We start from the raw sequence: 25759 nt of genomic DNA on the forward strand, positions 1-25759 counted from the left end.
GATATCACCTCACTTCTGTCAATATGGCTAAAATCAACAACACAAGAAACAGCAGGCGACGGGTGCCTGGGGGCTCAGTCAGTTGAGCATCTGCCTTCAGCTCAGGTCATGATCTCAGGGTCCTGCGATTGAGCCCCGAGTCAGGCTCCCTGCTCAGCGGGGAGTCTGCTTCTCCCCCTGACCCTCCCATCTCCCCCCTGCTCATGCTCTCTTTCTCTCTCTCTCTCTCAAATAAATAAATAAAATCTTAAAATACACACACACACAGCTGGCGTTAGCAAGGATGTGGAGAAAAAGGAACCTCATGCACTGTTGGTGGGAATGCAAACTGGTGCAGTCACTGTGGAAAACAGTATGGAAGTTCCTCAAAAAGTTAAAGATAGAGCTACCCTAAAATCCAGTAATACCACTACTAGGTATTTACCCAAAGAATACAAAAATACTAATTCAAAGGGATACATGCACCCTGATGTTTATAGCAGCATTAGCAACAATAGCCATACTATGGAAAGAGCCCAAATGTTGCCCACTGATTAGTGAACGGATAAAGATATGTGTATACACACACACACACACACACACAATGGAATATTATTCATCCATAAAAAACAATGAAATCCAGCCATTTTCAATGACATGGATGGAGCTAGAGTATAATGCTAAGTAAAATAAGTCAGTCAGAGAAAGACAAATAAATACCATATGATTTCATTCATAGGTGGAGTTTAAGAAACAAAACAAATGAGCAAAGGGGGAAAAAAGAAAGAGAGAGAGAGAGGCAAACCAAGAAACAGACTATAGAGAACTATAGAGAACACACTGATGGTTACCAGAGGGGAGGTGGGTGGGGGGATGGGTGCAATAGGTGATGGGGATGAAGGAGTGTACTTGTGATGAGCACCAGGTGATTTAAAAAGTCCTCCAGATAATTCTTAAGCACATTTGAGTTTGAGAAGTGCTGATCTATAGTATGATTCCATTGGGAGTTATAAAAAATTGTATGTGTGTATGTGTATATACACACACGCATATATTTAAAAATCATACAAACATACAGAGAGACCCAAATAATGTACAGTCTGTTCACAGGAATGTCTGGATGAAGAATTCAGATGGCAATGAGTAGTTTTCTCTTTTTTAACTTTATATTATGTTATGTTAATTTTATCTTTAAAGATACTTCCAAAAGAAAATATAAAGTGTAGTGTGATCAGGACTCCACTTCTCTGGGACTCTCTGGGCTCAGTCCTGTCACCTTGTCTGGCTTCCCACTGGCTCAGAAGATGGGGGCTGCGGGAGCTCTGAATACCACATCCAGATATGACAATGCCTAAAGGCCACTTACTTGTGTCTCTTTTGTAAGAGTAAAACTACTTTTTGAATAGAATGTACTCTGTTTTGGCTTTATCTCATGCTTCCTTGTGAGATTCAGGATATTCAACCCATGCTAGAATACTCATAAGTGATGTGCCTTTCTCAGGTTATCACCTACAGATGACGTAATTTCCATTGGCCCCTCATTGGTGGTGTTTTTTTTTTAAGATTTTATTTATTTATTTGAGAGGAAGCAAAAGAGAGAGCATGAGGTGGGGGAGGGGCAGAGGGAGAGGGAGAAGCAGATTCCCTGCTGAGCAGAGAGCCCAATGCGGGGCTCAATCCCAAGACCCCGAGATCATGACCTGAGCCAAAAGCAGACACTTAACTGACTGAACCACCCAGGTGCCCCTGGTGGTGGTAATATTGATTATCCAGTCAAGGTGTACAATTTCTAGACTCTTACTGTGCTTTCTCTTGCAACTTACAATCTTTCCATGGTTAAACATCTTAAGACTATACAAATATTCTAATCCTCATTACATCTTACCATTGAAGATTCTTAACTGAACCTATCTTTATTATAATGGTTGTAAAATGGTTTTCCAACTTCAGCACTACCAGTACATTTATCAGTTAGCACCTGACATTCTACTTGCATTAACTTATTTTTTTAAGTAAGCTCTACACCCAACAAATGGCTTAAACTCACGACTCCAAGATCAAGAGTTGCATGCTCCACCAACTGAGCCAGCTAGATGCCCCATATTAATTTACTTTTGATGAATAATTTGGCTAGGAATGAAATCCTAGGTTGAAAAGAATTTTCCTCAATTTTAAAGGAATTACTCCACTATCTTGGATCATCCCATATTGCTAATGAGAATCTGATGTCATCATGATTCCAGTTCCTTGATGTCCCCCATCACCTCCCACCCCCAAAAGCCCTTAGGATCTTTTCTTTATCTTTGGCATTCTAACACTGTATAACGATCGGCCTGGAATGAGGATAATTTTTTTTCCTTTTTTCCTAGAGGCCTAACTCCCAAAATTTTTCATCATCCTACTCCAAGTTGAACTGGTTGGTGCCTAAGACGAATGTATGACTGTCTTCCCAGCCCTTCACTATTCTATGAATGTTGGATCCTCCATCCCCTGGACTCTAAATATTTTTTTTAGATTTTATTTATTTATTTATTTATTTATTTATTTATTTATTTATCTGTAAGAGATAGAAAGCACACACAAGTGAGGGGAGAGGCAGAGGGGGAGGGAGACGGAGAGACAGAATCTGAAGCACACTCTGTTGCTGAGCAGGAAACCTGACACGGGGCTCAATCCCACGACCCTGAGATCATGACCTGAGCTGAAACCACAAGTCAGACATTTAACTGACTGAGCCACCCAGGCACTCCTAAATATTTCTTTTGGTTCACTCCCTCATTTTGCTGAACCACAGTCCTCTAGTAATATCACTCAAGCATAATGTTAAGAGAAAAAAGGCAAGTTGCCGAATAAGAGACTAATAACCCACAGAGACTAACAGAGAAGCACGTACGTGGTTGTACGCGGCATAACTGTCTCTAGCATTCCTGGGACACTAGCACCTACATCAACTTTTTTAAATGTGCGAAGGATTGCCATTTATTATTCATCGATTAACTCTGGAGAAATAATGGAAGAGGCAAATAGGAAAGAGAAGAACAGGGGCGCCTGGGTGTCTCAGTCATTGGGTGTCTGCCTTCAGCTCAGGTCATGATCCCAGGGTCCTGGGATCGAGCCCTGCATCAGGCTCCCTGCTCCACAGGAAGCCTGCTTCTCCCTCTCCCACTCCCCCTGCTTGTGTTCCCTCTCTCACTGTATCTCTCTCTGTCAAATAAATAAAATCTTTAAAAAATAAAAAAAAATAAAAAAATAAAAAAAATAAAGGAAAGAGAAGAACAAAAGGGACCCCTACTTTATTGAAAATATTCCATTTTTCTTCAAAAAGTATGCAGAAATAAACTTAAAAAATAATGACTGTAACAATTACGTATGTACTAGATGTTCATCAAAGTATTTAAGAGTTTCAAAATGGAAATATCCTATGTGTTCAGTAATAACGGGTTATGTAAAGAATGTAAATCCAGGGCGCCTGGGTGGCTCAGATGGTTAAGCGTCTGCCTTCGGCTCAGGTCATGATCTCAGGGTCCTGGGATCGAGTTCCACATCGTGCTTCCTGCTCCTTGGGAGCCTGCTTCTCCCTCTGCCTCTCTCTCTCTCTCTGTCTCTCATGAATAAATAAATAAAATCTTTAAAAAAAAAAAAAAGAATGTAAATCCAGGCAATGTAATATTATGCAGCTAATACACATAATATTAATTGTTGACTAGGACATGCACATGATATTCTGCTAACTGAAAAAAGGAGTCTGTGATAGAATATGCATTTTATAATTTGTGTATGCATGTGTGTGTGCATGATTGTGTGATTGGGTGCATGTTTGTGTGTATACCAAAGTTTTAAAAGTGTTGAAATTCAGGACAAGTTGTTTTCTAGGTAAAGATTTTGGTCTAAGTATGTATTTCTCCTATAATTAGAAAAACAATGTTTTTAGTTTTAAGAGATGCTTTATATGCAGGGCACCTGGCTGGCTCAGTCAATTAGTACAGCATGCGACTCTTGATCTCAGGGTCGTGAGTTCAAGCTCCATGTTGGGTGCAGAGCTTACTTAAAAAAAAAAAAAGTGTAAAATAAAAAAAACTGCTTTATATGATCAAGAAGTTAAAAGTGGACAATTTATACAAATGATGGAGACCCTCAGTGTTTATGAAACAACTAGCCATCCTGTTTATGGAAAATGAGAGACCTGAGAAGTACAGGAAAACTGACCTATTCCCAGAACACAGCACCTGTAAAGAAAGAGAATCTCTCTTCTCAGAAACAGGCACAACATGGCTTCAGATTTCTGCTGCGTCTACGGCTAAGATTCATCATTTACACTTTGACAGTCTAATGGACATTGCTCCTGTAATTAATTAAGCCATCTGCTAGTAGTCACTGACAACAAACAAATTAGAACTGAACTGCTAAGACAGCCTGCAAAACAAGGGCAAGAAAAAGACCTCTGCCCTGTAACGATCACCTGATAGACTGAAAATCACTATACTTGTGATGTTTCCTTCAAAAGTTAACGTCAAGAGCTGAAAGTGGGCATCAAAATATTTCACTTCTGTCCCCAACCACTGTGACTTTGAGAAAGGTCCTTTACCATCTCTGGAGCTTCTTTTTATACAGACCTGAGATAGGAAGCCTCATATGCAACATACTGGGTTTAAATATTAAGTGGTAAACCAGGAAAGTATCTATTTTTATCATTATTGAAATCCAAGGTGTCCTTGTAGAGGTAACAAAAAGGAGTAGACTGAAACTTTTGGGCCAATTAAAATTTCATGTAACACCATAAATTCACTGTAATTAGCAAGTAGATCAGCAGAAATAAAGTTATAACATTGATTACTGATTCATTTAAGAGAAAGACATGAGCCAGTCTTATAATTGGGCTTCAGGTAATAAAACTAAGAAAATGTTTTCTTTAGGGGTGCCTGGGTGGCTCAATTAGGCATCTGAATTTTGATTTCGGCTCAGGTCATGATTTCAAGGTCGTGAGATTGAGCCCCAAGTCAGGCTCCATGCTCACTGGGGAGTCTGCTTGAGATTCTTTCTCTCCCTCTCCCTCTGCCCCTCCCCGCTGCGTGCATGCTCGCACTTATTGTCTATCTCTAAAATAAATAAATAAAATCTTTAAAAAAATGTTTTCTTTAAGCAACACATTCAATCATCTGGCTTTTAAAATTATATGATTTTTTTTTAGATTTTTTTTATTTATTTATTTGACAGAGAGAGACACAGCGAGAGAGGGAACACAAGCAGGGGGAGTGGGAGAGGGAGAAGCAGGCTTCCCACCCAGCAGGGAGCCCAACTTGGGGCTCCATCCCAGGACCCTGGGATCACGACCCAAGCCGAAGGCAGCCACTTAATGACTGAGCTACCCAGGTGCCCCTGATTTTTAAAGATTTATTTATTTGAGAGAGAGCACTAGAGCGTGAGTGGGGGGAGGGGCAGAGGAAAAGAATCTCAAGCAGACTCCCTACTGAGCATGGAGCCCTAATGGAGGGCTAGCATTAGGGTGCGGCTCAGTCTTCAGCTCTGGCCTCAGGGTGATGCTCCTAGTGGGGCTGAGTTTCAGGTGTTTCGCTAGAATCATGTTCTCCAGCAATATCCGTGGGTTCCAAGGGGCATGGGTTCCTTCTCTGTCCCTGACAGATGCGTGATCTCATGACCCTTGAGATCATGACCTGAGCCAAAAGCAAGAGTCAGACACTCAACAGACTGAGCCACCCAGGGACCCCTAACATTATATGATTTTTAGTTACATAACTTGTGGACAGCCATGAAGTAAGATACTAGTACTGCTCTACGTACAGAGAGATTAAAAGACCACATTTCATACTTTGAGAATTATTAACTCAAGATATTTTTTTAAAGATTTTATTTATTTATTTTAGAGAGAGAGCACACACACAAGCAAGGGGAGGGCCGAGGCAGAGGGAGAAGCAGGCTCCCTGCCAAGCAAGGAGCCCAATGAGGGACTCAATCCCAGGACCCTGGGATCATGACCTGAGCCGCAGGCAGATGCTTAACCAACTGAGCCACCCAGGCGTCCCTAACTCAAGATATTTTAGAAACAAAATATCTGACTCATTTTCAGACAAGAAAAAGGTGGCAACAGTGAAGGGTGTTGGACAACTGGTGAGCAGCATTTGGGATTGGGTTCCAGACATTTGGGACAAAATGAGAAAAATAGTAAGAGAGAAATGAAGGCGGATCTTTTATATTTTCCCAGCTTATGCCCCTGATGCTTGTAGATTTCATTTCTCTATAACTTTATATTTTGTATGTGTATTTTGTATAAAATGTATATATTACTAAATAGTATATTTTTGGCTTAGATTTGTTTTTAGTTTATGCAAATCATATTACAGTGTATCTATTTTATAACTTAGATTTTTGGGGGGTTTTGCTTTGTTTTGTTCTTTTCAATGATCATTATATTTAATATCTGGAAGAACAAAATCTCCCACCTTGCTCTTCAAAATTGTCTTGGCTATCCTTTGTTCTTTGCTCTCCCATATAAAATTTAGCATCAGTTTTTCAGGTCCCATACACAATCCCCTTCTCAATTTTGGTTGGAATTGCTTTTAATCTATAAATTCATTTGGCAAAAGTTGAAATCTTGACGGTACTGATCTTCCCCACTCACGAGTAGAGTGCATCCCTCAGTCATTTCGATCATCTTCTGTGCCTCTAATGGATATCCGATATTTTATGGCTGCCCAAAATATTTTAAAAATCCTTTTCCCATTTTAAGACTTCTCCACCTTATAAATCTCACTTCCCCCAGGTAAAATCCAAAAAGTATTTCCCAGAAGCCCTTGCTATGCAGATGTACACATATAACCAACTTCAGTGGCAGGTACACCCTTGCAGAAGATGGGAGATCACAGTGCCCTATGGTATCCTACCAAAATAGTTGTGTGGGTACTTGCTTTTTCTCCAGAATATGTAGAAACCTCCTGGTGGTCCGGTCCCTCTATTCAATGGGGGTAGAGGACAATCTAGTAGCAGACACCAGCCGCTGCTGGGTTTCCACTAGAACAATCTGGTACTGTCATTGTTGGTTATTTTTCTTGGCTTCTGCCTACGTGACATTCTACATTGGTTCCCTCTTGGAAATTCTGCAAGTTAACTAGGAATACGTACCAAATCTCTTTGCACTTAAACTAGTGAAGGTGGATCTGCAGTAGCAACTGAACACTGGCCAACACAGGATTAGGAACCAGAAGTGGGTTGCTGAGTGGGCGAACCTTGGAGGTAGAAATGTCTTGGTGTACGTGATTGAGAATATGGCAGTGGAAAACCAGATACAGCAAGCTGGAAGGCAGATGGGCAAGACGAGGTGGCCAGAGCAATCCTGAGCCCAACTTGGCTCCACCTGACTTCTACATGTGTCACCCAGGCTCTCTGGAGCCTACGTGTTCTCCCGGCAGAAGACAGAAATGATCGTGAGCCCGAGGACTGAGAAGGAGACACCACAGAATTGAGAAGAGAGAAGCCACAGAACAGTGGTCTAAGGGAGGGGGGAGTGCCGTGGACCCCAGAAATGTATGACTGTCAGGAAGCATCAGGGGCCCACTTGCAGTTATTGGTCACGAACTTCAGGTGAAACAACTGAGCACGGTAGTGTGTTTTCCTGATCGCCTTCGGTAGGGAAGGTGCAGGCACGGAGAAGGCAAAGAACTGCGTTTAGTCTGAGGTGGGGCAAGTGAACACGACAAGGGAGTTAAGGGAGACTGTGAAGGGACTGTTAGAATAGTTGAGCATGGAATTCATGCTGGGCGAAGGAGAAAGGAGAGGCACGAAGGAAGTGAAGGACAGTTGGCATCAGGATTCTAAAGAGAATGAAAAGAGCTAAGAGGGCAGGATATTTAAAGTGCTGAGGCCACAGAGGAGGTGAGGTGCTTGGTAGCAACAAGTTCTAAGATCTGATCAGAGGAGAGCCTGGGGTAAAATGGAGGGCCAGGAAGGAAATGAGAGGGCGAGGTACTGGAGGGATCAGCTATTGAAATCACCAAGAACTCTGACAAGAATAATGTTGAAGAGAGTGCAAGCAGGCCAGGAACTAAAAGCTTCTAGAAATAAATGGGTGTGACCCAGAAGCCTGGCAGTACAGCCTGATGACCTGAGATTCAAAGGTGGTTTTTAGGAAAGGGGAGGAGAGGCAGAATGGTCTGGAACTGGCAAAGAGAAACTAAGAGGACCCAGGCTATCTGGTATCAGCCCTGTGTGAGAAAGGGGACCACCCTGTCAGAGGGTGCTGGGGCAGCAATATCCTCAAGGGACCGGCAGGTTCTGATTAGAGCACAAAGGTAAAGGCAATGTTGAGAGGTTCAGCACACAGACGACTTTGCTACCAGTGGACTGGCCATTTCAGAGACCAGAAGGAAGAAAGGTATGCAGGAGCTGAAGAGGGAGCAGATGAAGACAAAGGTGTAATGCAGAGATGTGGAAGATTAAATTTGCAGGAGACGGGGGTTATCCTGGGAGGTCAGGGCTCCTCCTGGTGACTGAGGTAAACGTCCGATGCAGGCGGAGACTGTCCCGAGGCTCCGGACTAGAAGGCTGGGCAGGCTGAGGTTGGAGCATGGTAGGTTGGGGTATGGGTCTGGAGTCCCTCTTTATTCCTGCCAGGAGGGGCATGGAGGCCTGCGGTGGGGTAACTTTACTCCAAGTACTTAATACGTGCTGATGACGGCACAGAACCCTAGGCTTCCATTCTGGGAAATCGCCTGGCAGCATTTCTTTTAGGATTTGCTTCTCTGTTCCCCTCTCTCTAACTCCTGTTAGGTCACCTACACTGCACCTCTTTTGGCTACTTTCACCTCTTTTTGCCATGCTTTCTAGGGGATTCCCTTGCCTTTATTTTTCAGTGCTCACTCCAAGTCTCATTTCTGATACCAACTTTTAGTTTTCAAGAGGTCTTTCCTGTTCTCTGAATTTTCCTTTGTTTGGAGCAGCCTATCATTTCATAGATGTGAACCTCTTCTCTAACCTCAGAATAAACTCTTCCCGCCAGTCTCAAGTAGGCTTTCTTTTTCCTTGCTCCAGCCTCTTTCATATCCTTGGCTATTGATTTATATCTAAGAATGGAGCATTAACAGCCTGGCTAAGGGAGGGGCGCCTGGGTGGCTCAGTCGGTTGAGCATCCAACTCTTGATTTTGGCTCAGATCCTAGTATCCAGTCTCCTGTTGGGCAGGGAGTCTGCTTTGGATTCTCTCTCTCCCTCTTCCTCTGCCCCTCCCCCCACCGTTTGCATGCTCTCACAAAATAAAATCTTTAAAAAATTTTTTTAAATTTAAAAAATAAAAGGCTGGCTAAGAAGCTCTACATTGCACAGTTGGAACATCGCCGGAGAGCCAAAAAAGACCGTCTGTTCTCTTGATTCATCCGATCTCCCAAAGAAAGTTCTGATTTCTAGCTGAGAAGGTACACAATTCTAGTCAGCAGCATTCTGGGAATAGAAGCAGGGGCAGAAGGCTAGAGGGTGACGGAGAAGGACCTGACATTCAGCATGGTACCCCTGACCTCCAAAACTCCTGTTTTACTGCTCCACTGAACAGAGGAATAGGGGAGGTGACCTGAGAATCTAAGTGCTTCGTAAAGACTTTGTAAATTCTCCTATATTTAGCTCCACCAGCATCCTCTACTTCCACAGAAACCTAAATCTTCAACTCCTAAGCCTCTGTGGGGAATCTGCCACATAGGATGGCTGCTTAGCTTCCCCTGGTGGCTGTTCAAAGTTGTAACTCTTCACCTGCCTTCCAGCTTCCAAGCTCTTCACATCATATTTTCATTGTCCTTGTCAGCGGGTGCCTTTTAATTTTTAATCTTTTGCTGTTTTAGTGGGGTTTCAGGAGGGCACGAATGCTAACATGTTTAACCACCATTTTCACCAAAAACTCTGTTGCATATCTTATTTTTGCCAATTGTGTTTTGGACTTTTTTGTCTGTTTTCTTTAGTTTGTGGTTAATTTGTTTCCCACCACCAGACACCATCCCCAGCTCTCTGAACTGCAAAGCTTCAAACTCGTCTTGTGAAGGATGCATCCAAGCCCATCAGTACTGCTCTGAGTACCGCCTTTTGCCACATCCCCCTGCCGCATCCTGTTCTTACTGTTCAGTTCCTGATCATCCATAGCAGGCAATTTGTGCTCGCTTTAGCCCAAGAGCTCCTTGGAGAATTAACTTTCTAATATGAAAATATTTCTTCATTATTTCAGCCAATAAGAAAATAGCAAAAGGTAGCCAATGTCAGGCCCCACAAGCATCTGGCGGTGGAGACCTCTAAAACGCCTCATAGCCACCTCAGACCTCTTTGCCCCTTTCTTCCGTTCCCTACCAGCCATGTTTTAATTGCTTTTATCTCTTCTAAACCAATGCCACCCACACTGCTTTTAGAGGTCTCTGTTGTGAAGATCCACTGTGCAGGAAGACAGTCCCTCCCAAACCCTGTATCAACACACACCTCCAACAGCCCACAGCCACTTTGTGCTCAGAGTTTCTCTCTCAGTGTATGTCTAGCCATCACCACAGATATCCAAAATCAGAAGTTCTGGGAGTTAAGCCAGAAAATTACTCTTTTCAGACCACGTTATTCAGACACACGGGAAAGTATAAGAACCACTGATTTAAAGGTTTTTCTGTGAATTGCTGTGCAGAAACATCTGGGTAGCAAAAGCAACTTAGAAGAATAAAATGTACGGCCCCTTTTATCAATGTTTAAGGGGTTACTTTATATTAATGCCGATAATGCAGGACTCAGATTCTTTTTCCAGAAATTGCTTCACATAGTCCTTTGCATAGCTGTAAAAGATCCCCACCAAGGTCAAAACTAAGAGCAATCCAAAATTCCACTTCACTGACCTATCACAGAAGTTTAGCCACTGACCCACCACACAGCTCTCTCTATTCCTAAAAAAATAATTTTGGAGACTTATTCAGATTTCCCCCACATTGGCTTTACACAGATGCTATTTCTTTCATAATTCACCAAATTCATAGTTACAGTTCATGCTATCTGGAGAACAGAAAATGCAGAAGCCAATGCTTGCAAACAGAAAACCAGAATGCCCAAGGAGAAAAATGTACACAACACATGGAACAAAGATGAATACTTTGGTGTGTATTTACTTAGGAAACCAAAGTTAAAAAGAAACATCTAAATGTCAAGAGCAAAACTAAAGGAAAAAAAAACACACACTTTGTGTTTAAAAACATGATTGCTATCAATCACATAAATGATTGTGATCACTGCATACATTAGTTTTTCACTGGTTATCTCACATGATCTTTTGCATAGACACAGGAGATCCTCAATGATCCATGCCAAGGGCAACATGACTTCGATTGCATTGATGGACCACCTTAGCCCACTGAACAAGCTGCATTAATTTCTGAGTCTGTTGCTGGAAGTGGATTCCAGCACTCCCCTCCCCCCCAACCCTCGCCCCGGTTCCTGCGTGCTTCTTCTGCCTCCCCCAAGCCGCTTGGCTCTAACCACAATGGCCCGGCGCAGGGGAGCCTCTCTCCCAGATACTCTCAGGCAACCAAGTGTCCTGCCAGCCCTTCTAATACCCGCACCCCCACAGTGCAGATACAGCCATTACTGTTCAAGCCTGAAAGAGACCAGTGCAAAGGTCAGGTAGTTTCACTTTCTCCCTGGAAGAAAATACATAAACAGTCTTTCAGTATAAGTTATAATGGAGTTTATGCTGAAACAGTAGTCATGCGTGTAAAGTAAAAAAAAAAAAAACACATACAAATGAAACCCAAGTGAAGCTGAAGATCTGCAGGGCCTAAAAGCTCATAGAGTGCTGAAAGAAAGCTCATGAGGCATGAGGGGAAGGGACCAGCATAACTGGGGACGGCTTCACAGTGGGAGGAAGGCCCTGGAAGACACGCACTATTTGGACAGGTGAAGAAGGCATTCCAGGTGCGGGCAGTAGCACGAACAAAGGCCCGGAGGTAGGAATGAGCACAACATGTGGAAAGGTCAGTGTAGGTGCAGCCACGGGGGGAGCAGAGCACGGGCCCTGGACAGGAATGGCAGAGAAGGCTGGAGGGGGGCACGGGGGACTCATCAGGGATGGCCCAAGAACCTTGGCGGGCTTCTTCTCCACAGGGTGCAACTTCTGGTGCTGAACAAAACTGCCATACCACTTGAAGGCTTTGCCACACACCTTGCACTCATAGGGCTTCTCGCCGGTGTGCACTCTCTGATGCTGGATGGAGGCTATCTTCTGAGTGAAGGCCTTGCCGCACTCCTCACACTGGTAGGGCTTCTCCCCCGTATGAACCCTCTGATGGACGATAAAAAGTGACCGACACCCAAAAGCCTTCCAGCATTCCTTGCATTTATACAGCTTCTCTCCGGTGTGCAATCTCTGATGCTGCAGATAGGCTGCACTTCTTCGGAAGGCCTTCCCACACTCCTTACATTCGTACGGTTTCTCCCCAGTGTGGATCCTCTGATGCTGAGTCAAGGCCGTGTTGGAACTCAAACCTTTGCCGCACTCCTTACATTCATAGGGCCCTTCTCCGATGTGATTCTTCTCGTGCACGATACAGTCATAGCTGGACTTAAAAGCTTTGCCGCATTCCTTACACTTGAAGGGCTTTTCCCCAGTATGACTCATCTGGTGCCGAAGCAGCTTTGAGTTGTATCTGAAGATTTTCCCACATTCTTTACATTCGTAGAACTTCATCCCACCCCGAAGTATCAGATTCGGATTCAGACTGAAAGTCTGCCATGTTGCCTTGCTTTTAAAGTCAAAGTGCTGGGAAACGTTTCTGAGAAGTCCTCCTCCTGGCGTTGTGGGCAATTCTGCCTCCTCAGAGGCTTCCTGCTTTACAGTTGGCTCCTCCTCCTTGATCCAGGACTCACCACCTGCCCGAGGAAACCACAAGTGTTCCAAGTTACTGAGCTGGGAGGGGAACAGGATCCAGGGCTCCCGCTTTCTCTTGTAGAATGTGATTTTGAAAAATATACTCATGCAGTGGCTACAGGCATCCATACAGATGGATCATACTCCACCATACATATGACATCTCATATGTCATCCGTAAGAGAGAAAAAGAAAAATGATAATCTACTAACTGGAGGGAGGATGACACTGGAAATAGGAGGAAGTGCCTCCTATGAGGAAGGCTGGGAAGTGGACTAAGGCAGATGAAAGGAGCACGATGAGGCCTTCCAGAATGGAAAGGAAAGAAGGCAAGACGGGGGAAAAGAGAAAACAGAATGAGATAAGAGGATCAGCCAAGAAATGGAAAATTTTTGAGAGAGAAAGAGAGAGAGAAAGACCCCAAAAAGGGAAGGAAATCTGCGCTCCTGGGGAGAAGAGATGGGCAGAGCTCTCGCACTAGCAGGGGTCTAGCGGGCTGCAATCCAAACTCAAGAACTGCATTTCAACGTCCCCACCTGCAAGCCAGGAAACCATCCTAAATTCTAAATAATGGCTCGATGATTCTATTTTTAAATATTCCACATTGGAGCACCTGGGTGGCACAGTCGGTTAAGTGTCTGACTTGATTTCCACTCAGGTCTGATCTCCGGGTTGTGGGATCGAGCCCCGCATCGGGCTCTGTGCTCAGCATGGAGTCCGCCTGAGGATTCTCTCTCCCTCTCCTTCTCATTCTCTCTCTCTAAAATAAATAAATCTTAAAGCAAATAAATAAATAACTATTCCACATAATCTTCTGGGATAAAAGATTCTTCCAGAAAGTCAGCTGGAACTCAAATTGAACTGGAGATTTGTAGGCCACAGGCATAGCTCTGCTAAAAGAACTGCAATTTACAAAATCACAGCATATATGGAAAATTTCTTCCAAAAGAAAGAAAACCCAAGTAATCAAGAGCTCCCAGGAATGGTGAGCAGTCTCAGGGAAATTTTAGGCTGTGTGTGTTGGCTGTGTGTGCACGTGTGTTCATGTATGCACGTGTGTGTGTGTGTGTGTGTGTATGTGCTGGGGTCTGTGTGTGTGTGTGTTGGGTGCAGTGGTGGAGAAACAGTCCCTGCCTCTCCCTCTACAGCTGTATATAAGACAAATATATGCAGACCTAAAGATTCTGGCATATAGAACTTTTAGGTGACTTAAACACTAAAAAGGCAAAATAAAGGCATTTATTTCATTGCTGAAGGCCTAGAAACAAAATTCATAGTTGTGGCACAAATATATCAGTCTGACCCATAGAATCATACTTTCCTCAAAGTATGGCTGAAACCCACTTCTTTGCATAAAACTGGCTTAAAATTAAGTATTTCCACTGGTAAGTGAGAAAAGAAGTGGTTTAAGAGCACTGGGTCACAGCTTTTCTGTGGGAGGTGAGTAGCCACACACTCCTGGGGACTGGTCTTCCCAGGCTCAGGGCCGGAACTGGGCAGAGGTCAGAGAGTGCACTGAGTACTGCCTTACAAACGACAGGGAGCCACGGCTTCCCTGCTGCAGGAGAAACATTTCTAAGAAACTGGGAAGGCAAAAGCAGAAACCACTAGGTTCTCTTACTCACCTGGACAGATGCCTCTCAAAACCTCTGCTTCCCAGGGATCTGGGCCCCATGGCGCTTCCCCTCTCTCCAGCTGGGAGACCAGATCAGGTTTGGGGAATGGAAACACTACTCCAGCAAGAAAAAGGAAAAACAAGTTGAGGGAAGACTTCCAGAGCTTTCCTGAGATCTCGCTCGGCCCACCTCACAACAGGCTAATAGGGGGAGGGAGGGAGGGATGGGATGAAATGCCCAGGAGACCAGCTGAGCTATCAAGGGGTGCTGAGGAAGAGCTCCAAACTATGCTCCAAGGCAAGGCCAAGGAGACAGCCATTCTCCTCAGGAAGAAACTGCAATCTCGCCCTGACCTAAAGGAAGAGATGCCCTCAGGAAGAACATAGGTACTGATTCCCATAGGGGGAGGACAACATCTCTAGAACACTGGCAGCATGGAGGAACAAAGGGCTCACCTAGGGCACAGGGAAGCATCCTCCCCGCCAGGGCCCAGAACCATGCCCTTCCGGGATGTAGGGAACTCTGATTTCAAAACCAGAGGGAACCAGGGATTTATTTCCTCACCCAGCATCTCCAGAGGCTGGGGACTGCAGAACTAATCTCTGAAGTCATCAAATCCAAGGACTTCTAGAAGCCCCAAAACATCTGAGGAAGATGTCAAACTATGACAAAGGACCACAGAGAGAGTCCTTACCCAGGGAAGCCACACTCGCATAATTCTCCAGCATCACCTCCCGGTACAGGGCCCTCTGCATGGGGTCCAGGCTGGCCCATTGATTCTGGGTGAAGTACACGGCCACGTCCTCAAAGGTCACTGGCTCCTGAAACAACAAGTTCCTGCTCAAGCCCTGTGTGAGGGCAGAAGAGAGGCCTGAGCTGCAGGGAAGAGGCGGACCTGCCAGGGTCTTCAACTCTGAGCCTCCTGGAAGGTTTGCTCTAGTGAGAAGAGCGCCCAGCACCCAAAGGGGCAAGCCCTCAGCCAATGTTCCCACTTCCAAATGGAGAACCCCAACACTCTTCCATCTGCATGGCTCTGAGGCCCCAAACTGTCATCCCCATCTCACAGCCTGGCAGCTGGGGCTCTCTGCCTGGTCACTGCATCAACCCCATGTTCCTGACTCTGTCTCTCTGGCACCTCCTGCCCTCTTGTAGGCTGCAATCCTGTCACCCTGTTTTCTATACACCAGCCACTGCAAGCTGCCGCCACTCACCCTGTCTCCACCCACCCAGAGTACACATGCACCCCCGTTTGTTCCCTGCACCCTGTGTCTCCTTGGTCTTCCCCAACATTTCCACTAGTGCAGACGAGCTACTCCTTAAAGATATTTCCAGCATTCTGCAAATTTCTTTTTATACCTTCTTACCTTATCAGAAAGCTCTCTTGAAGGAAACCTGCAGCCTGCCTGTTCTGGCCTTTTCTCTGAACCACCCATCTTCAAAGAAAACCTGGAATTTCCTGTCTCTGGACACAGATCCATCCCCTAGTCTTGAGTTCCATCCCACCTGCCAAGATGGGCCCCTCTCTGCCTCCCCCTGGAGCCATCCACGTTCCCAAGGATGAAGGGAATTCATACTTATTAATTAAGACCTAGGCACCAAGTTCTTAGGCGGGTACCTTTAGGACATGTATTTCATTTAATCTTCTTTTTTAAAGATCCATTCATTCATTCATTCATTCATTCATTTGACAAAGAGAGCACACAAGCACACACAAGCAGGAGGGGCAGAGGGAGAGGGAGAGAATCTCAAGCTGACTCCCTGCTAACCACAGGACCCTGAGATCATGACCTGAGCTAAAATCAGGAGTCAGACGCTTAACTGACTGAGCCACCCAGGCGCCCCTGTATGTCCTTTAATCTTAAAACATATATATGAAGTAGGAATTATTACTCCCATTTTCACATGATGAAACTAAGGTTCAGAAAGATTAATTACTTTGTCCAAGACCACACAGACAGGAACTGGTTGAGCTGGGATTTCAGCCCAGATCCATCAAACAGCAGACCTGGGCTCTTCCCACACACCAGGTTGCCTCCTATACCGGACTCACGAGCTTCCCCTAAAACATGGCTCGCCCTGATCCTCATCATTACCTGGTGCTGTCCTACCTCTGAAGAACAGTTTCTCAAACTCCTAACTCCCAACAGCACCTGTCAATCTGTCCTCACCATGCTCCCTCCAAGCCACAGGGACTCCCTCCCCGAGTGTGGACTGAGGGGTCAGCCCTTTCAAAACCTCACATACCACCCCGGGAGCCAGAGCTCTGAACCTTCCATGAGGCCCAAGAGCAATCCCTAATGGTGTCCACTGGCTACCTTCTCTGCTTCTACAGTGGGGTAGCACAGACCACAGAAACTAGATTCTCACATTGGAGTTTTCATGACTCCTGTGCCTTCTCACCTTGTTGCCCCCCCCTCCCCCCGAGTCCACATCCTAGGAGATATTCAGTACCCTATGCAGTCGGCCTTTTTCTTCCAATCACCAAAAGTGAAAACACCTACCAAGAGAGGCTCAGCTAAGCCCCTAACTCTGTGTGCCCCTGTCTCTCTGGGTAGCGGCCTTGCACTGGGGGCAGCACCGGGGCCGGGGAGAAAGGAAGACTACTGTAACTGCTCTTGGAGAAAGCCTGGAAGAAATGTATCCCAAGGATAAATGCTGGCACACTGTTCATGGCCACTCTACACTCAGGTCCTTATGAGGGTGCCCTTTTATTTTATTTTTTTTAGGGAGAGAGAGCGAGAGCGTGAGTGGGGGTTGGAGCTGGGGGGAGGACGGAGGGAGAGAGAGAATCCTAAGCAGGCTCACTGTGGCGCCTGATGAGGGGCTCGATCTCATGACCCTGAGATTATGACCTGAGCCAAAACCAAGATCATGACCTGAGTCGAAACTGGACACTTAACTGACTGAGCTACCCAGGAGCCCAGAGGGTGTCCTTTTAAAACAACAATTAGGGAACCCAGTTCAAAAGGAGACACTGAAAGAAAAAGAACAAATGTGGACACTCCTCAAAGCAAGAAGTGGTCTTTAAACTGGGCAATGACAAGGTCCAAAGGGCCCCCAAAATAATCTGAGCCAAAAAAAATCCCAACACTAGACAGAACCACAAGGTGGTAAGGCCTCTAAGGACACCAACCACAGGACCACAGGTGAACCAAAGTTCACCTCCACGTAGAGCAAGTCAGACCTCACTTCCTCACTTCTCCAGGGCTGCTCTCACAACCTCCTCCTCCTCCTCCCAGGCTTCGCCACCAATCTCTTCCTCCCCCACTGTCCCTCCCACCTGCCACCCAATATCCCCAGGGTTCCAGAGTCTGGAAAAAGGAAAACTTACTGCTTTAAGGTAGTTGGGTTGTGTATATACCTTTTTTTTCTCCCATGGATGGTCCCCATGTACCTCACCTTATTTTTCTCCACAGCCTTTCTCATCATCCAACAAATCAGATTGTTCATTATCGATCTCCCTCCAAAAGAACATAGAGGCAAGGACTGTTTTGTTCATAACCGGTTCACTAACACACAGTCCAGTGCCCGGCAGATACTAGCTGCTTAATATAAATTTGCTAAATGAATTTAGAAATGATTTGACCATAAATAATTTTTTTTTAACTTATGAAGAGGGTCAGAAAACACCAGCAAGGGGTGCCTGGGTGGCTTAGTCGTTAAGCGTCTGCCTTCGGCTCAGGTCATGATCCCAGGGTCCTGGGATCGAGCCCCACATCAGGCTCCCTGCTCCGCGGGAAGCCTGCTTCTCCCTCCCCCACTCCCCCTGCTTGTGTTCCCTCTCTCACTGTGTCTCTCTCTGTCAAATAAATAAAATCTTTAAAAAAAAAAAAAAAAACACCAGCAAATACCACCCTGAGTAAAATGCCAGAGCATATCCCCTCAAATTGATGGCTGGTACTTTACCATGAGCAGAGATTCCCCCTTCTGTAAAAAACTAAAAAAGGAGCATAAATGCAGGAAATGCACCTAAACATCTTTGCTTGCAGATGAAGTAACTATCTGCCTAAAAATACCCAAGAGCCAAGGGAATAAATGGAAAATAGTTAGAACCGACAAAATAACTCATTAAGTTGGCTACAGATAGGGTAAGTAAACGGAATCACTAGCTTTCCTAAATACCGTAACAATTAGAAGATAAAAAGGGGGGGGTGCCTGGTTGGCTCAGTTGGTAGAGCACGTGACTCTTGATCTCAGGGTGGTACGTTCTGGCCCCCTTGGTGAGTGTAGAGATTACATAAAAATAAAATCTTTTAAAAAAAAAAAAAGAAGAAAATAAAATGGGAGAAAATAGATGTCATTCATATACAAATAGCTAAGACTAGCCCTAACAAAAATGTGCAAGACCAAGATGAACACACAGAAATAAAGGAGAAACAGTGTTTCTGAGTGGGAAGAATCAAATTTGTAAACAATTATATCCAATTGTGCCTCGGAATTCAATAAAACCCACGCTCCCACCAAAAGAGTCAATGACATCTGTGCAGAAAAAAGGTCATTTAAAGTCATCTGAGGGGCACCTGGCTGGCTCAGTCCATAGAACACGGGACTCTTGATCTCAGGATTATGAGTTGAAGCCCCACATTGGACGTGGAGCCTGCTTTTAAAAATAATAATAATAGGGACCCCTGGGTGGCTCAGTTGGTTAAGCATCTGCCTTCAGCTCAGGTCATGATCCCAGAGTCCTGGGATCAAGTTCCGCATTGGGCTCCCTGCTCATCAGGCAGCCTGCTTCTCCCCCTCTGCTTGCCGCTCCCCCTGCTTGTGCTCTCTCTCTCTCTGACAAATAAATAGAATCTTAAAAATAAATAAACAAATAAATAATAACAGCAACAACAACAACAGTGTCACCTGAAAAGTAAGTGTGGAGGACTACCCAAAATGGTTTGAAGAAAAGAAGTTTTGAAAGAAAAGATGAGCAGGAATTAACCCCTACATTAAAAGGCCAATATTTCAGGGGTGCCTGGGTGGCTCAAGTCGGTTAAGTGTCTGCCTTCGGCTCAGGTCATGATCCCAGGGTCCTGGGATTGAGCCCTGCATCAGGCTCCCTGCTCAGTGGTGAGTCTGCTTCTCCCTCTCCCTCTGTGATCTCTCTCGCTCCCACTCTCAAATAAATAAAAATCTTTTAAAAAAACAATAAAATTAAATTAAATTAATGGAGAAAATTTTAGATACTTTAGGATTTTGGTCTTGGGTGTTTGTATTTAATTCTGAGGCCTTGATTTAAATCTTTCATTGTATTGTGATTTCCTTTTAGGTGTATTGAACTAAGTGAAACTTGTCAAATACATCTTCCTTTTAAAAACTAAAAGAAAAAAAAAATAGGATATAAGAAAATGAGAAGGGACACCTGGGTGGCTTAGTCAGTTAAGCATCTGCCTTCGGCTCAGGTCATGATCCTAGGGTCCTGGGATCAAGTCCCGCATCAGGCTCCCTGCTCAGTGGAGAGTCTGCTTCTCCCTCTGCTTGCCGCTTCCCCTGCTTGTGTGCACTCACATGCTCTCTCTCACTCTCTCTCTGACAAATAAAATCTTTTTTTAAAAAATGATAAAACAAGCCACCACAGGGAAAATATAGTTGAAAAGACCTATTTGATAAAGGACTTCACCAAAATACACAAAGAACTCTTAAATCTCAAAGGTAACAAACAACTCCATTAAAACATGTGCAAAAGATGAGAAGAGATACCTCACAAAGAAGATACAGAGATGGCACACAGGTATATGAAAAGACGCTCTACATCATATGTCAACAGGAAAACATATATTAAAACACTGAGATACCACTAGAATGGCCAAAACCTAGAACACCGAAAACACCAAATGCTAGTGAGGATGTGGAGCAACAGGAAATCTCATTTATTGCGGACAGGAATGCAAAATGGCGCAGCCACTCTGGAAGGCAGTTTGGTAGTTTCTTACAAAACTAAACATACTCTTACCATATGATCCAGCAATCATGCTCCTTGGGATCTTCCCAAATGAGTTGAAAACTTATATCCATATAAAAACCGGCACACAGATGTTTATAACAGCTTTATTCATAATTGCCAAAACTTGGAAGCAAGCAAGATGTCCTTCAATAGAGCTGAATGGATAAACTGTGGTACATCCAGACTATGGAATGTTATTCAGCGCTAAAAAGAATTATGCTATAAAGCTATGAGAAGTCATAGAGGAAACTTAAATGCATATAACCAAGTGAAAGAAACCAATCTGAAAAAGCTACATACTGTACAATTCCAACTACGTAACAAAACTTTGAAGACAGCAAAAAAAAAATGTTGCCAAGGAGCTAGGGATGAAGAGGTACAGCACAGAGGATTTTTAGGAGCATGAAAATACCCTGTATGATACTATAATAATACTCTGTATGATTCTATAATGATGGATACATCTCATTATGTATTTGTAACCCACAGAATGTTCAACACCAAGAATGAACCCTAATGTAAACTACGGACTTGGGGTGATTATGACGTGTCAGTGTAGGTTCATCAGTTGTAACAAAAGTACCACTCTAGTGTGGGATGCTGATTATGGGGAAGGCTAAGAATAGCCAGAGCAATCTTGAGACAGAAAAACAAAGCTGGAGGTATCACAATTCCATATTTCAAGATACACTACTAAGTTGTAGTAATCAAAACAGTATGGTACTGGCACAAAATAGACACACAGATCAATGGAATAAAAAAGAGAGTCCAGAAATAAATCCACACTTATATGGTCAATTACTCTGTGGCAAAGGAGGCAAGAACACACAATGGGGAAAAGACAGTCTCTTCAATAAATGGTGCTGAGAAAACTGGACAGCTTCGTGCAAAAGACTGAAACTGAACCACTTTCCTACACCATATACAAAAATAAACCCAAAATGGATTAAAGACCTAAAAGTGAGACCTGAAACCATAAAAATCCTTAGAGAGAACACAGCAGTAATTTCTCTGACATCAGCCATAGCAACATTTTTCTAGATGTGTCCTCTAAGGCAAAGGAAACAAAAGCAAAAATAAACTACTGGGACTATACCAAAGTAAAAAGCTTTTGCACAGCAAAGGAAACCATCAACAAAACAAAAAGACAACCTATTGAATGGGAGAAGATATTTACAAATAATATACCCAATAAAGAGTTAATATCCAAAAATATATAAAATATATAAGGAACTTATACAACTCTACACCAAAAAAACAAACAAAAAAATCTGATTAAAAAATGGGCAGAGAACTTGAATAGATATTTCTCCAAAGACCTACAGATGGCCAACAGACACATGAGAAAAGATGCCCAACATCACTCATCATCAGGGAAATGCAAATCAAAACCACAATGAGGTATCACCTCACACCGGCCAGAATGGCTAAAATCAAAAAGACAGTAACAAGTGTGGGTGAGGATGCGGAGAAAAGGGAACACATGCATGCTACTGGTGGGAAGGACACCGGTGCAGCAGCTGTGGAAAACAGTACGGAGGTTCCTCAAAAAGTTAAAAACAGAATACCATGTGATCCACTACCCAGTAGTGGAATTACACTAACGCAAAAAGATACATGTGTCCCTATGTGTAATGCAGCATTATTTAAATAGCCACGATATGGATTCAACCTAAGTGTCCATCAATAGACAAATGGATAAGGAAGATGTGATACACACACACACACACACACACACACACACACACGGAAATATTCTGCAGCCATAAAAAGGATGAGATTGTGTCATTTGGTTTTTGTTTGGTTGGTTGTTTTTTTTTAAGATTTTATTTATTTATTTGAGAGAGAGTGAAAGAGAGCGAGCGAGCGAGCACGAGCGGGGGGAGGGGCACCAGTTCGCATTCCCACCAACAGTGCAAGAGCATTCCCCTTTCTCCTGATCCTCCCCAACACTTGTTGTTTCTTGTGTTTTTTTGTTGTTGTTTTTTTTAGATTTTTATTTCTTTATTTGACAGAGAGAGCAAGAGAGCACAGGCAGGGGGAGCAGCAGAGGGAGAGGGAGAAGCAGACTCCTCGCTGAGCAGGGGCTCGATCCCAGGACCCTGAGATCATGACCTGAGCCGGAGGCAGACGCTTAACCGACTGAGCCACCCAGGCGCCCAGAGATTGTCATTTGCAACAACATGGATGTACCTAGAGGGTATTAATGCTAATGAAATAAGTCAGACTAAGAAAGACAACAGCATATAATTTCATTCATATGTGGAATCTAAAAAAGAAAAATGAATAAACAAAAAGCAGAATCAGATTGGTAAATACAGAGAACTGATGGTTACAGGGAGTGGGGGAGGATAGGCAAAATGGGTGAAGGGGAGAGGGACACACAGGCTTCCAGTTAGGGAATGAATAAATCATAGAAATAAAAGGTACCACATAAGGAATATAGTGAATGACACTGTAACAGTGTTACAGGGTGAAAGATGGTAACCATGCTTGTGGCGAGAGTAGCATAATGTATAAACTTACCAAATCACTATGTTACACTCCAACTAATGTAACATTGTGTGTCAACTACACTCAAAAAAAATTTTTAGGGGTGCCTGGCTGGCTCAGTCCTTAGAGCATGTGATCTCAGGTTCATGAGTTTGAGCCCCATGTTGGGGGTAGAGTTTACTTAATAAATAAACAAAAATTAAAAAAATAAAAAGATAATAGGCTATGCATGTATGGAGGCAGGGTGTGTATGGAAACTCTCTGTGCTTTCTATTCCATTTTATTATGAACCCAAAACTTCTCTGAAAATAAAGCCTATTTTTTTAAAAAGGACAATATTTATCTCTTATCTGGACTACAATATGCTTCTAACTGACTCACACCCTTCTACAACCAACTCACCACTGGGGCTGGAAAAATCTTTTTTTTTTTTTTTTTTTTTTAAGTAATCTCTACATCCAACTTGGGGCCATGGGGCTTGAGCTCACGATGCTGAGATCAAGAGTCACATGCTCTACCAACTGAGCCACCCAAAGTCTGCTGGAAAATCTTTTTAATACATATAACCAACCATGTCACCTACCCTGCTTAATAATCCTTCAGCACCTTCCCACTGAACTCAGAATAGAAATCAGTCTTTACAGTGTCCTACAAGATATGTGCCTACTTCTCCCACCTCACAGTCAACTATTTTCTTTGACCTCTCCCTGTTTCTAGAGTACACCAGGTTTCTCCCAGACTATAGAGCCTTTGCATTTGCCATCCTTCTCTCTGGAAAGCTCTTCGTTAACTCTCTCTTCAGTGCTTCCCAAAACTGTTTCTAGCTCATTCTTGGGATCTCAACCCCCATGTTACTACCTCCATGAGGGCTTCCCTGACCACTACCTTGAGAGGGAGCTTCTTCAAGGCTTCTCAGATTTGAAAAGGTATGGGCATAAGAATCACCTGAAGAGGGGCGCCTGGTGGCTCAGTCGGTTAGGCATCTGCCTTCTGGTTCAGGTCATGGTCCCAGACTCCTGGGATGGAGCCCCACAGCAGACTCCCTGCTCAGTGGGAGGGGGTCTGCTTCTCCTTCTGCCCCTCCCCCTGTTCATGCTCTCTCTCTCTCTCAAATAAATAATATCTTTTTAAAAAAAAGTCACCTGAAGAGCTTGTTACAACTGATTCCTGGCCCCACTCACAGTCCTCCCCAGTCTGATTCTGGGTCTAGGGCGGGGCCCAAGAATTTGCAATTCTAATGACCTCCCAGGGATATAGATGCTGCCCATGTGGGGACCACACTTTTGAGAAGCACTGCACTTTAGCAACATGTAATTAACTTACTAGTTTGTTTACAGACTATTCCACTTTGCTAGCAGGTACTTTCCATAAGAAAAGGAAACTTGTCTGCATTATCCAGTACTATGTACTTACAAAGTGCGTAAGGAAAGAACAATGCTGGTCTCCCTGGGATACCTCTACAATTTGTGGAACAATTTCTTCAATACAGAATTTCTCTGATCTCAGTAGGCAACTTTTATTTGCAGAACACGATCTGGATTTTCCACATTGAGAGAGAATTTCTTAGCTTGGGTGCCTCTTTTCCCACTTAAACCTACACATCCACACTCATCACTCTCATACACAGAACTCTTATCTCCTCCACCACTATTTACAACCATAGCTACGGAGATAAACTTAAGGGGGAAATTAGAGCGTGGCCAAGTCAGGCCTTTTTGGTCCTTTCCTAATTACCTGATAGCTAACTTAATTTTCAAAGACTGAAAGGAAGCTCAGCTCACCTGAGGCCAAGATGTTTGGAGCATGGCTGATGTCCCCTGGCTTCGTGCACTGTCTTCTTGATTTGGAAAAGCAAGAACCTTAGGAGCTAAGAGAAGAAGAGCGATGAATGCTTTGCAGCCTGTCCTACAACACCCACAGCCGCCTATAGCCTTCCCAGTCTCATTTCCAGCACTGGCAGGAGACTCTCTCAGCCCCCCACCCCCCCTGTGGCTTACGGCCCCCAACAACCTCATGAACTGCTCTGCCTGGTCCTCGGGACAATTCTCATCTTCCTGCTCAGTCCAAGAGTGTTCCTGAGCCCATTCACACGCAGTGGACGGAGGGATCTAAGACAAATCCTATCCCTAGTGTTGGGTCTGAACAAACCTAAAAGCGCACTTACAGGAACCATGACGTTGACCCAAAAACGGAGCCAATGGAAAGGAGGGACAGAGATGGCAAGATGCGGATTAACAGTTACTCAGTGTTCCAGTGGGTGATGCTGACCGGAGACCCGACCGGGGAATCAGAGACCCTAAACAGAAACGTCAGTAGTGGGCGCGGGAGGCTGTTGGGCCAAGTTCTTTAGGACAGAAAAGAGGATCACGCCTCGGTGGGCAGGGGGCTGGGCCACGGCTCTACAAGGCCGCGCAGCCACCTCGGGCGGCTTCTGCGAGGCCCAGGCGCCCGAGCTCCGAGTCAGGGAGAGGGGGTGAGCCGACACTGGGCCCGAGTTCAGGGGTCGGGGGCGCTGACGAGCCGCCAGGGAAAACGAGGAAGCCGACGCCGGGCGGACCTTGCACGTAGAACTCGCTGGAACCCACGCTCTCCCTCTCCGAACACCAGAACGCTGGTAGAGGCAAGCCGATGCGGAAGCGAGCGCGAGCGCCCAACGCCCCTCTAGGCCGCGCGGAGGCAGCCCGTCTCTGTGGTCCCCGCGGCCCGGCCCACGTGGCCCGGCCGGCCGCGCGGAAGAGGCGGGGTTGCGGGCGGGCCGCTGCCGGCCTGCTCATTGGCCGGTGCCTCCCCCGCTGCGGCCGCTGCAGCCTCTAGGGGTCAGGCACGCTGCGGCTCTGGTGCCCCGTCTAGACCCAGGTGG

At 44.7% G+C, this 25759-nt stretch overlaps 1 protein-coding gene across 3 annotated transcripts; it reads right to left on the bottom strand.

The window, feature by feature from the left end:
- Positions 1 to 11076: 11076 nt before the first annotated feature.
- Positions 11077 to 25759, bottom strand: ZNF621 (zinc finger protein 621). 3 transcript variants are annotated; one of them, XM_036122985.2, is made up of 5 exons: positions 25457 to 25759; positions 24681 to 24766; positions 15169 to 15295; positions 14484 to 14591; positions 11077 to 12860 (listed from the first exon to the last, which is right to left on the bottom strand). In XM_036122985.2, exons 1-5 carry the CDS (start codon positions 25671 to 25673, stop codon positions 11800 to 11802), a joined length of 1599 nt encoding a protein of 532 aa, XP_035978878.1. In that variant the 5' UTR covers positions 25674 to 25759; the 3' UTR covers positions 11077 to 11799. The 3 variants fall into 3 exon arrangements, with proteins under 3 accessions (XP_035978878.1, XP_035978879.1, XP_035978880.1); XM_036122986.2 differs by having other exon boundaries at positions 14484 to 14588; positions 25457 to 25752; XM_036122987.2 differs by having other exon boundaries at positions 25064 to 25582.

The sequence above is a fragment of the Halichoerus grypus genome, chromosome 1 (assembly GCF_964656455.1).
Source record: "Halichoerus grypus chromosome 1, mHalGry1.hap1.1, whole genome shotgun sequence".
NCBI lineage: Eukaryota > Metazoa > Chordata > Mammalia > Carnivora > Phocidae > Halichoerus > Halichoerus grypus.